General features: G+C 37.5%; 1 protein-coding gene across 1 annotated transcript in view; it reads right to left on the bottom strand.

Moving 5' to 3' along the window:
• Positions 1-7635: 7635 nt before the first annotated feature.
• Positions 7636-12141, bottom strand: part of LOC106092080 (uncharacterized) — a 183236-nt gene continuing 178730 nt past the window's right edge. Inside the window, exons 5-7 of the mRNA XM_013258835.2 lie at positions 11104-11563; positions 10145-11040; positions 7636-10079 (exon numbers count right to left, since the gene is read on the bottom strand). Coding sequence (XP_013114289.2) covers positions 9351-10079; positions 10145-11040; positions 11104-11563 — 2085 coding nt within the window. The 3' untranslated portion in view covers positions 7636-9350. The remainder of the gene's footprint in view (positions 10080-10144; positions 11041-11103; positions 11564-12141) is intronic.

Below are 12141 nucleotides of genomic sequence, written 5' to 3'. Positions count from 1 at the left end.
CAAATCGGGAGATCGGTTTATATGGGAGCTTTATCTAAATCTGAACCGATATAGCCCATTTGCAAACCCCAACGACCTACATTAATATTAAGTATATGTGCAAAATTTCAAGCGGCTAGCTATACGCATTTGACCACTTTCGTGATTTTGGCCGACGGATGGACGGACATGGTTCGTCTCAGAACTTTGAGACGATGGGGTCTTAGGCGAATATTTCGAGGTGTTACAAACGGAATGACCAGATTAGTATACTCCCTTCCTATGGTGGTGGGTATAAAACATGTGCGTATAGCCATTGTTAGCGAATTAATATGAATATAAGTTTAAAATGATGGAAAAAACTTTTAATGTGGAGACGCAAATGGTTGCTGTTTTTATAGAAAATTTAAAAAAAAGCCAAAAATTTTTGTTTTATATTTTCAATATTTTTAATAAATGGTTACATGTTGGACAATTTTAAACTCGTTTTGTTTCCTCTTTTTTTCGTATTAATAAAAAAGTATACAAACATCAATTCGCTATGGTTTTAAACATTTTTCTCTACATAATTTCTGGTTGACTGTAGGTTTTCCACATTCATTTTTTAAACAAAAATTTCCTTTTTTTCATGTTATATGTTTTTTTTTTTTGGTGTGTATAAGGATAGTTATGATCGACAATGGTATAAGAATAAAATAGTTTCTAGTTTGTCATAGTTGTTTTTTTTTAAGATTTTTCCCTCTAGTATTTCCGGGTGTTTAGTTACAGTGAGTTAGACTACTGGTTCAGCTACGGTATATTGGCCCCTAGATAATAACCATAAATTATGTTTTTTTTTGTTTTTCTTGTTGTTGGAATGAGAATAAATGTAGGTAAAAAAATAAGAAAATTTATGACATTAATAAGAAAGTTTATTAATTTGTTTTTTTTATCTAAGTTTTAATTAATGTTCCACATTTTTTTATAGATAGGAGATTTTAGAAATCGTACATTAAATTTTATGGTTTTTTAGATTTTCCCTTTTCATATGAGTAGTTAAATGAATGTAGTTAATATTATAAGAAATTTTTGTTGTATTATTTTGTGTTGTTGTTGTTTTTGGAATTGTTAATAAATTAGTTTTAAGATGAAATTATCATTGGGATGTGAAAGATGATTGGTGCAAGAAGAGAGGAGATATAAAACTACTCCATGATTGAGAACATCTTTCTCTTCAATTACAAGTTAAATTTTTAATTTCCTTTGAGTTTTTAGATTTGGTGAAGAAATGATGAAAACATTGTCTCTGCTGAAATTTATTGGGTTGCCCAAAAAGTAATTGCGGATTTTTCATATAGTCGGCGTTGACAAATTTTTTCACAGCTTGTGACTCTATAATTGCATTCTTTCTTCTGTCAGTTATCAGCTGTTACTTTTAGCTTGCTTTAGAAAAAAAGTATATTTGATTAAAGTTCATTCTAAGTTTTATTAAAAATGCATTTACTTTCTTTTAAAAAATCCGCAATTACTTTTTGGGCAACCTAGCTTAAATTTCATTTAAACGTTGTCTTAAGACCCCGGCCGACACATAATAACTCTAAGCAGCACAAAGGCTAGAAGTTTTGGCTCCGACGACTTGTTTGGTGTTCATCTTTGCCGGGTGAAACTTAGCTGGAAGCTACCGCCTCCACAGGTGGCGAATACTGGAAAGCTTGGTATTCACGCGGCGTAGCTGTAAATGCGTCCACGAGTGGCGGATACTGGAAAGCTTGGTATTTACGCGGAGTAGCTGTAAATGCGGCCAAGGGTAGTCAGCGTTTCCGAGAAGAGATTCTCAGTCCCAATGAGAGCCTGGGGTAGCACTAGCTCTTACCTAGATACTGGATGCCTATAAGACTCGTAATGACAAGATGAGTTAGTGGCGCATTTAAATAACCAATGGCCAACATCAGTGTCTGTTTCCTAGTAAGGGACAGATGGAAGCGGGCGTGGAATCTTGAAGCAAGCGGCTCGCGACATCGAGGGATACTTATGGGATACCATATAGCACATGTGGTTGGGGCATTGGGTCGGTACCTCACGACCAGAAAACTAAAAACAAGTAAAAAGACGTTAAGTTCGGCCGGCCCGAACTTTGCATATCCACCACCTTGGGTATATTTAAACCAACTTTCATCATGATCGGGTGAAAAATGCTTTATTTATGCCCCCATAGCAGCTATATCGAAATATGGTCCAATTTGGACCAAATTCGGCACGGACATTGAGTGATCTCGAAATGTCGAAGGGCCTAACTCAACTCACTGCTCCAAATTTCGACGAAATCGGACAATAAATGCGCCGTTTATGGGGGCAAAAACTTAAATCGGGAGATCGGTCTATATGGTAGCTATATCCAAATCTGAACCGATCTAGGCCAAACTGCAGAAGAATGTCGAGGGGCCTAAGACAACTCACTGTCCCGAATTTCGGCGTCCTCGGACAATATATGCGCCTTTTATAAGCCCAAAACCTTAAATCAAGAGATCAGTCTATATGGCAGCTATATCCGAATCTGGACCGATCAGAGCCAAATTGGGGAAGAGTGTCGACGGGCCCAACACAACTCACTGTCCCAAATTTAGGTGAAATCGCACAATAAATGCGCTTTTTATGGGTCCAAAACCTTAAATCGAGTAATCGGTCTATATGGCAGCTATCTCCAAATCTGGACCGATCTAGGCCAAATTGCAGACAAATGTTGAAAGGCCTAACACAACTCTCTGCGCCAAATTTATGGGGGCAAAAACTTAAATCGGGAAATCGGTCTATACGGCAGCTATCTCTAAATCTGGACCGATCTAGGCCAAATTGCAGATAAATGTTGAAAGGCCTAACACAACTCACTGTCCCGAATTTCGGCGTCCTCGGACAATATATGCGCCTTTAATGGACCCAAAACCTTAAATCCAGAGATCGGTCTATATGGCAGCTATATCCGAATCTGAACCGATCAGGGCCAAATTAAAGAAGAGTATCGACGGGCCCAACACAAATCACTGTCCCAAATTTCGGCTACATCGGACATTATATGCGCCTTTTATGAGCCCAAAACCTTAAATCTAGAGATCAGTCTATACGGCAGCTATATCCAAATCTGGACCGATCTAGGCCAAATTGCAGAAAAATGTTGAAGGGCCCAACACAACTCACTGTCCCAACTTTCGGCGATATCGGACAATAAATGCGCCGTTTATGGGCCCAAAACCTTAAATCGAGAGATCGGTCTATATGGCAGCTATATCCAAATCTGGACCGATCTAGGCCAAATTGCAGCAAAATGTTCAGCAACACAACTCACTGTCCCAAATTTCAGCAATATCGAATAATAAATGCGCCTTTTATGAGGCCAAAACTTTAAATCGGGAGATGGGTCTATTGGCAGCTATATCCAAATCTGGACCGATCTGAGCCAAATTGCAGAAAAATGACGAGGGGCTTAACATAACTCACTGTTCCGAATTTCGGCAACATTGGACAATAAATGAGCCAATTATGTGCCCAAAAGCTTAAATCAAGAGATCAGTCTATATGGCAGCTATATCCAAATCTGGACCGATCTGAGCCAAATTGCAGAAAAATTTCGACGGGACTAACGCAACACACTATACGAAATTTCGGCTACATCGGACTATAAATGCACCTTTAATGGGGCTAAAACCTTAAGTCGAGAGATCGGTCTATATGGCAGCTATATCCAAATCTGGGCCGATCAAGGCCAAATTGAAGAAGAGTGTCGATGGGCCTAGTGCAACTCACTGCCCCAAATTTAATGCGCTTTTTATGGGTCCAAAACCTTAAATCGAGAAATCGGTCTATATGGCAGCCAGATCCAAATCTGGACCGATCTGGGCCAAATTGCAGAAAAATGACGAGGGGCTTAACACAACTCACTGTCCCAAATTTCGGCGAAATCGGACAATAAATGCGCCTTTAATGGGCCCAAAACCTTAAATCGAGAAATCGGTCTATATGACAGCTATATCTAAACCTTTACCGATCAATTGAAGAAGGATATCGATTGGCCTAGCACAACTCACTGTCCCAAATTTCAGCAAAATCGGATAATAAATATGGCTTTAATGGGTCAAAAACTTTTAATCGAGAGATGGGTCTATATGGCAGCTACGTCCAAATCTGGACCAAATTAAAGAAGAGTGTCGATCAACACAACTCATTGCCCCAAATTTGATCCATCCATATAACATGATCTTCCACATGGCAATACTAGAATCCCGTCCATCCAATATTGTGCCGCTGGCAGCAGTGCCTGGCACTCGACCTCAAGTGTCCTCTCAGGTATCCGATCGGAAACCTCTTCCCTTCCTTCTAGGTTTCCTATCGTTGCCTCGATTATACCGCAATGATATGAGCTGCTCCCATTCTCAATCCATTCTCCCATCGCCTTAAGTCTCATAGCCACAATGGCTGCAAGTGTGAGGTAGCCAGGGTCGGATAACTAGAATAGTCTCCCGTGCCCTAGTGGGCGTGTCTCCAGGTTTACTCGCTGATGAGAAGAAATAATTTTGGTCCAGTAGTTGGAAAATTTAGCCCCCACGAGATAACGTCCGATAAGGGATTGAGGCTAATAGACATCGCCGCGATAAAAAAAACATGGTAGTTAGCAGCAGTGGATTTCAATACAAAACAAGCGAAAATGTTCTTAGTGCGAGAGGGCCGAATCAGGGGAACCCACCACCTTTGGTGGTACACAAACGAACTTTTTTGAACTTCGAACTTTCATGTGCGTCCGTCCGTTGGTGCATCTGTCGAAATCATGATAGCGGTCAAGCAAATTAACTCATCCGCTTGAAATTTTGCACAGGCACTTATTATCGATGTAGGTCATTGGCGACTACAATTGGGCCATATCGGTTCAGAGTTGGGTAAGCTGCCATATAAACCGTCAACCCCTTAAAGTTTTAGTTTTAATTCGATTTATATGAAACTTAGCACAATGACTTCTGATCCGAATCAATTGGTGCATTTTTAAAGTGGCTCTTTTTCTAGAGTATGACTTATTCCACACAGTTTACTATTGAATCCCAAAGAAAATATTTTCACAGCAAAAAAAAAAATGTTCCTTTAAATAAGTCACACTTCAAAACAGCTTCCTTGTAAATCTGTTATTTGTTGTTGTATTCTTTCTTTACTCCAAAGAGGGTCAATAGAGCTAATAGACCAGTAAAATATTTTTTCTTTTTTTTAACCGAATGGATATATGGTTTGTCAAGAGTTTTTGAACATTCATATCTACTTCCACAACTCTCATCTTCTAAGAGGCATTTTTGGGGTTGGCATTCAGTAAAAACCCATTCTTATGGTCTATGTATGATGAGCTCAATCGACTCTATCTGAGCAAAGTTATATATTTTGCATACTTTATCTCTTTTTCTTGCCTTTCACATTTCATCCTCCCATCCCTGTATTTTTATAAACTTGCAATTTAAATCATTTGGTTTTTTGTTTTGTTTTTGTTTTTTTTTTTCATATATATTGTTTTTAATTATATGTTGTATTATGTGTAAAAAAATATACAATAATTTATGGATTGCCGAAAGTTATTAGGTAAAGGTTCTTAAAATTATTTTCTTAAATTACAAATTTTACTTTCACATTTATAGTTACTATTATTATTATTATTATTATGTAGTTTTCTTGTAGTTGTTGTCAATTATCACATGATCTAAAAAATATACATTTTTTCATAGATATATATATATATATATATATATATATATATATATATATATATATATATATATATATATATATATATATATATATATATATATATATATATATATATATATATATATATATATATATATATATATATATATATATATATATATATATATATATATATATATATATATATATATATATATATATATATATATATATATATATATATATATATATATATATATAATTAAATCTAAATACATACACAGAGCTTGTTTACTTTTACAGATATACAAATACACACACACACATATACACATTTATACACATACAAATATATACTTTCACTTTATATGGACACAGATTTGAATGCTTCAGACATTTAACAAACATATTTAAATGTAATACCAAATGGTGGAAGTTTGTCTAAGTTAAGTTAAGTTTGTTTATGAGAAAAAAATAGTATAAAATGTACTGTACACAATGTACTGTATATAAAGTACTGTATAAAATGTACTGTAAATAATGTACTGTATAGAAAGTACTGTATAAAATGTACTGTATAAAATGTACTGTATAAAATGTACTGTATAAAATGTACTGTATAAAATGTACTGTATAAAATGTACTGTACACACAAATTTTTAATGTATGCATACGAATTTGTTTAGTTCATTTATAAACTTCACCTTGCATAAGGTTTGTAAGGTAACACCACAAAATGTTTATATATGCATGTAGACTAAATGTACTGTATAAAATACATTTATATAGTGTAAGATTCAAAATATTCTTTTCAGACCCACCCGTTTCAACTTTTGGTATGGAAATTTGTTACTAAACATATTTTAAACAAATAAAGCGTGCTATGTTCGCCTGGGCCGAATCTTATATACTCTCCAGCATGGATCTCATTTATCAAGTTCTTTGGCCGATATCTTTTTAAAGACAAACAAAGGATAATGGATAAGAATTGGCTATGCTCTTTCAGCTATACCAAGTTATGAACCGATATCCGAAATCTCTTTATAGACAAACAAATGATAATGGTTAAGAATTGGCTATGCTATTTCAGCTATACCAAGTTATGAATCGATTGGGGCGATACTTGGTTTGACTGTTGGAGACCTAAATTGAATTCATTGTGCAAAATTCCAGGCAATTCCGACAAGAATTGCGACCTTTTGGGGCTCAAGCTATACGATTGGGAGATCTGTTTTTAGGGGAGCTATATCAGGTTATCGGGAGCCACCGTGGTGCATAGGTTAGCATGCCCGCCTACTGTGCCCAAATGTCCGGGTTCAAATCCTGCTGGCGGGAACACCTTAAAACATGTTTCAGCGGTGGTTATCCCCTCACCAAATGCTGCCGAAATTTCTGAGTATTTCAGCCATGTACAACTTCTCAACCAAGAGGTGTCACTTTTCAGTGACACGCCGTTCGTACTCGGCATAAAACAGGAGGTACCCATATCATTGAGCTTAAATTTGAAACGGGCAGCACTCAATTGATAATGTGAGAAGTTAATTTCCTCCTAATTTGTTCCGCAATGGGATGTTTGAGAAACACTGCAAAATATCAGGTTATGGACTGATTCAGGCCATACTTGGGGTAGTTGTTGATGTTCAAACCAAAACATGTTATGCAAAATTTCAGAAAAATCGTATAATAATTGCGCCCTCTAGAGGCTGACGAAGTCAAGATCCGAGATCGGATTATATGGGGGCTACATCGGGTTATGAACCGTTTTGAACCATACTGGGTGCAGAAGTTAGAACAAAACACTTTGTGCAAAATGTCAGCCGAATCGGATAAGAAATGCGCCCTTTATCGGCCCAAGAAATCAAGATCCGATATGGATTTATATGGGAGCAATATCAGACCATACTTAGCACAGCTGCTGGTGGTCAAACCAAAATGCTTCGTGCAAAATTTCAGCCCAGTCGGATAAGAAATGCGCCCTCTAGCGGCTGAAGAAGTCAAGATCCGATATTGGTTTATATAGGCGCTATATCAGGTTATGAACCAATTTGGACCATACTTGGCAGAGTTACTTACTGCAAAACTTCAGCCAAATCTGATAAGAAATGCGCCCTCTATCGGCCCAAGAAATCAAGATCCGATATCGATTTATATGGGAGCTATATCAGGTTATGAACCGCTTTAGATCTGCCATACTTGGCAGAGTTATTGAAAGTTAAAATAGAAGACTTGGTGTAAAATTTTAGCCAAATCGGTTACGAATTGCTCCCTCTAGTGGCTCAAGAAGTCCAGACCCAATATCGGTTAATATGGCAGTTACATCAAAACATGGACCGATATGGCCCATTTACAATCCCAACCGACCTACACTAATAAGAAGTATTTGTGCAAAATTTCAAACGGCTAGCGTTACTCGTTCGAAAGTTTGCGTGCTCTCGACAAGCAGACGGGCGGAAGGAAAGACGGACGGACGGCCATGGCGAGATCGACTTAAAATGTCACGACGATCAAGAATATATACACTTGATGGGGTCTTAGACGAATATTTCGAGGAGTTACAAACAGAATGACGAAATGGTGGAGGGTATAAAAATTAACACTAAAAGGGCCAACAAATTTACGTTAATATATGGGAAATGCATGAAAGATCGTTTAGATGTTAAAACATTTTAACGTTTTTCCGTCAAAGGTAAAAAAGAGTTTAATGTAAAATCAGCAGACAATGTTTGCTAATATCAGCAAACATATTTGTCTGGGAGCATACAGATTTTGCCGAACATTGAGAAGAAAAGTATACAAATAACTGTATACATTTATCTGTATGTACTGTACATAGTTTCTGTACACGTCATGCCGTACATTTACAAGAACTGTATATAATGACATGTATGCAATATACTCTTTATAATGGACTACATACAGTGGACTGTATACAAAGTACTTTAGATACTCGACTGCATATAATGTACTGTATACAATGTACTGTATACAATGTACTGTATACAATGTACTGTATACAATGTACTGTATACAATGTACTGTATACAATGTACTGTATACAGTGTCATATATATAATGTACTGTGTACAATATCATATATACAATGTACTGTGTATAATGTACTGTATACATTGTACTGTATACTATGTACTGTATACAATTAACTGTGTAAAACTAACAGTATACAATTATCTGTACACAGTTTTCTAAACACATTACAGAGAACTTTGTACTACACTATTCATTATCCTCTCTATGATTTACGATACATTCTATACAGTACATATTTATACTATTTTTTTCAGCAAATATTAATTATAGTACATTAATTTTCTTTGTGTACTTTATAGAATGTAGAGTACACATTATTTTGTTATATTCTGCAATACACACCTACGGCAACTTTTAGCGTACTGTATATAATTTACAGTTTATACAGTACTGTTAACAATCTTTTTTTTTTTGATTCGTTTTTCTTTCTATACCCAATATACAATTTGTACTCTACACCTTGTGTGTTTTATGGCTTACATTGTACTGTATACACTGAAGTACTGTATGTATTGAGGTTTTTTCTCTTAGAAATGGTAAATATTCTCTGCAAGTGAGAACATTTGTAGTAAGGTTTGCCCCTCTAAATGAAGAATTTTCTACTACTAATTAACCTAAGATTACATTAAAATTTATAATAATAACGAATGTGCTGAATGGTGATGATGATGATGATTTTCATAACGATGATGATGATGATGATGATGTTGGCGTTGATGGTGATGATGTTGATTTTCAGTATTTGCCTCGGTGAGGTCTTCGCTATGGCCATTGGCCACAGCTTCTTCCACCAGCGTGGTGGTAGTTGTGCGTTGACAGCATTCGTCAATGGTATCGACATTATCAAAATGTTCTTCCTCCTGAGGTTGCAACGGATGATGCAGTTGATGATGATGACGCCTGTGTTGGCGATGATGGTGATGATGATGATGATGATGTCGCAGTTCCTGTGTGGCATGATCTTGTATATCATGCTGATCTCTGTCCAAAAAATCTCCATGTATAACATCATCATCATCATCGGCATCTTCTGCAACGTCAATATTTTGTATATGATGCTCCAGGTTGGTTTGAACTCCCTCCACATCGTCCTCTTCACCATCATCGTTGAGAACGATGTGGTCATTGTCCATATCGAGATCATCATCTTCATCATCATGATTTTCGCCATGATGTCGCCTTAAAAGATGCTGATGATCCCCATCGAGATCGTTACGATGATGCTGTTGGCTGTGCACCACCACCGAGACATTGCAGTTCTGCGATACTCGCTGGTAATGATAATTGCCGGGCATGGAATGAATGGTCTTTTCGATGGCACGTAAACGTTTCTCTAAAGATGTGGTGGCCAAGATATCAACCTAAAGAGACATAGAAAAATCACAAATTAATCATGACATTGAAAATGGTTTACTACAAAACCCACCTTCAATTGTTGCCTCAAAGGCAACAGCGCGATTATCCACCATGCCCACGCTGGCCCATCTTCTCTGCTCGCCCAATTCTTCTCCACCATGGGCATTTCGCCATAGCTCTGTAGAATCTCATGCTTGAGATCTTCGCCTAGACTTTCGTACCAGGCAATGGCCTTCTTCAGCACTATGTCATGCATTTTGGTCACATAGCCCACATTCTCCTCGGGTATGGTCTCATCATGTATATACTCCACTTTGGCCGTTTCATAGCCATCTTTCTCGTTGCGGGTTAAAATCTTAAAACGTTTGCAACCCATCGTACTGAGTATGGAACAGCCATCTCCCAGCAGCACACAGTCCCGGATATCCAGCATGCAGCCATAGTCGTAATAGCGTGTCTTGCCACTGTGCGGCTGCACAATGCCAAATTGTTTGTCACCCGATTCAACGGCCCTCCTCACCATAAGGCGATAGCGGGGCTCATACACAAACAAGGGACAGGGCACATAGGGGAATGCTGTGGTACAAATGAAGATGGGCACTGAGGGTTCCAGCACCATTTCCTGGCGAAAACGCTTATTATAGCTGTCTGGAATGAAACGTTTCATGGCGGCTTCTAGGAATTTCGTCACCGGCCGTTTGGTTAGTATCAAAGGCACTGGTGATGAGGCACCTTGCACCATACTCGCACTGGGCTCCACCAAGGGAGACATACACAGGGGGCAAGAGGAGGCATAGTCCATGCAACGATCCAAACACACCAGGCAATAGGTGTGGCCACAGGGAGTGACCACGGGTTTCCAGAAAGTGCGGCAACACAGCACACAATCAAAATCGCTGGCATCAATGAGGGCAGGCGCCACTGTGATCAGTTGTTTCAGAGCATACTCTGGCGAGGATTCAATTTCTGTAATGAAAAAAATAAAATCCTTTAGTGTTAGCAATTTTTTTCCTTCTCTAAAGTACTTACTTTTCAGTCTCACAAATTCTTGCTGCAGACGTTCCAAAACATTACGAAACTGTCCACTGCAACGTGCACTCTCCACATCTATCGATGGCAAGAGTTCCGTTTCCCTTGGCATCCATTTCCGCCGAAAATGCTTACGTGAGGTTTGTCTTTTCAATTCCATTTCATAGCGCCTTGCAATTCTAGCACACATGGTACGTTTATCGGCACAATTGAGAAAATCTCTACATGTCAAGACATCATCATCGACCAGAATATCACATTCTTTGCCATAACTGGGCGACAGGAAATCATCTTCTTCGTAGACTTGCATGGGATCATCTCCTTGCATGATTATATTTCGCCGCCTTAGTCTGTGCTCTGGATAGAAGCCATAGGGGCATTTGGAACGTGCGAACGCCGATGAGTTCAGCAAATCCAGTTTAATGCATTTCGGAGTTTGAGAGAGAAGTTTTTGGAGAATCTAGAATGGAATAACATGTAATTAGTTATAATAACAACTAATTAAAATAAAATTAAATAAAATAAAATAAAATAAAACAAAAATAAAATAAATTAAAATAAAATAAAATAAAATAAAATAAAATAAAACAAAAATAAAATAAATTAAAATAAAATAAAATAAAATAAAATAAAATAAAATAAAATAAAACAAAAATAAAATAAATAAACAAGTAAAAGCGTGCTTGTTGGGCCCGGCCGAATCGCGCGCCTCGTGTGCCTCAGACACCAAGGAATACATTTTTATGTCAGATATGTACTCTACTTTTAAATACCCTTCATTTGATACCCATATTGCCCGAAGCGATGTAAGAGTTCCACTTTGGGCGAATTCTGTAAACCAAGTTCGTACTCTACTTTGAAATACCTTTCGTTTGATACCCATATTGTCCAAATCGGTAAACATTTCTGTGCGGGGGGGTTTTTGGGGGGTGAGGACTCCTCCAAACACTTTGGCGAATTTTGTGTACCAAATTCGTACTCTACTCTTAAATACCTTTCATTTGATACCCATATTGTCCCAATCGGTAAACATGTCCC

The sequence above is a fragment of the Stomoxys calcitrans genome, chromosome 1 (genome assembly GCF_963082655.1).
Source record: "Stomoxys calcitrans chromosome 1, idStoCalc2.1, whole genome shotgun sequence".
Classification (NCBI taxonomy): Eukaryota; Metazoa; Arthropoda; class Insecta; order Diptera; family Muscidae; genus Stomoxys; species Stomoxys calcitrans.
Note: the sequence above shows the minus strand (reverse complement) of the source record. Positions and strands in the feature narration are given on the sequence as shown.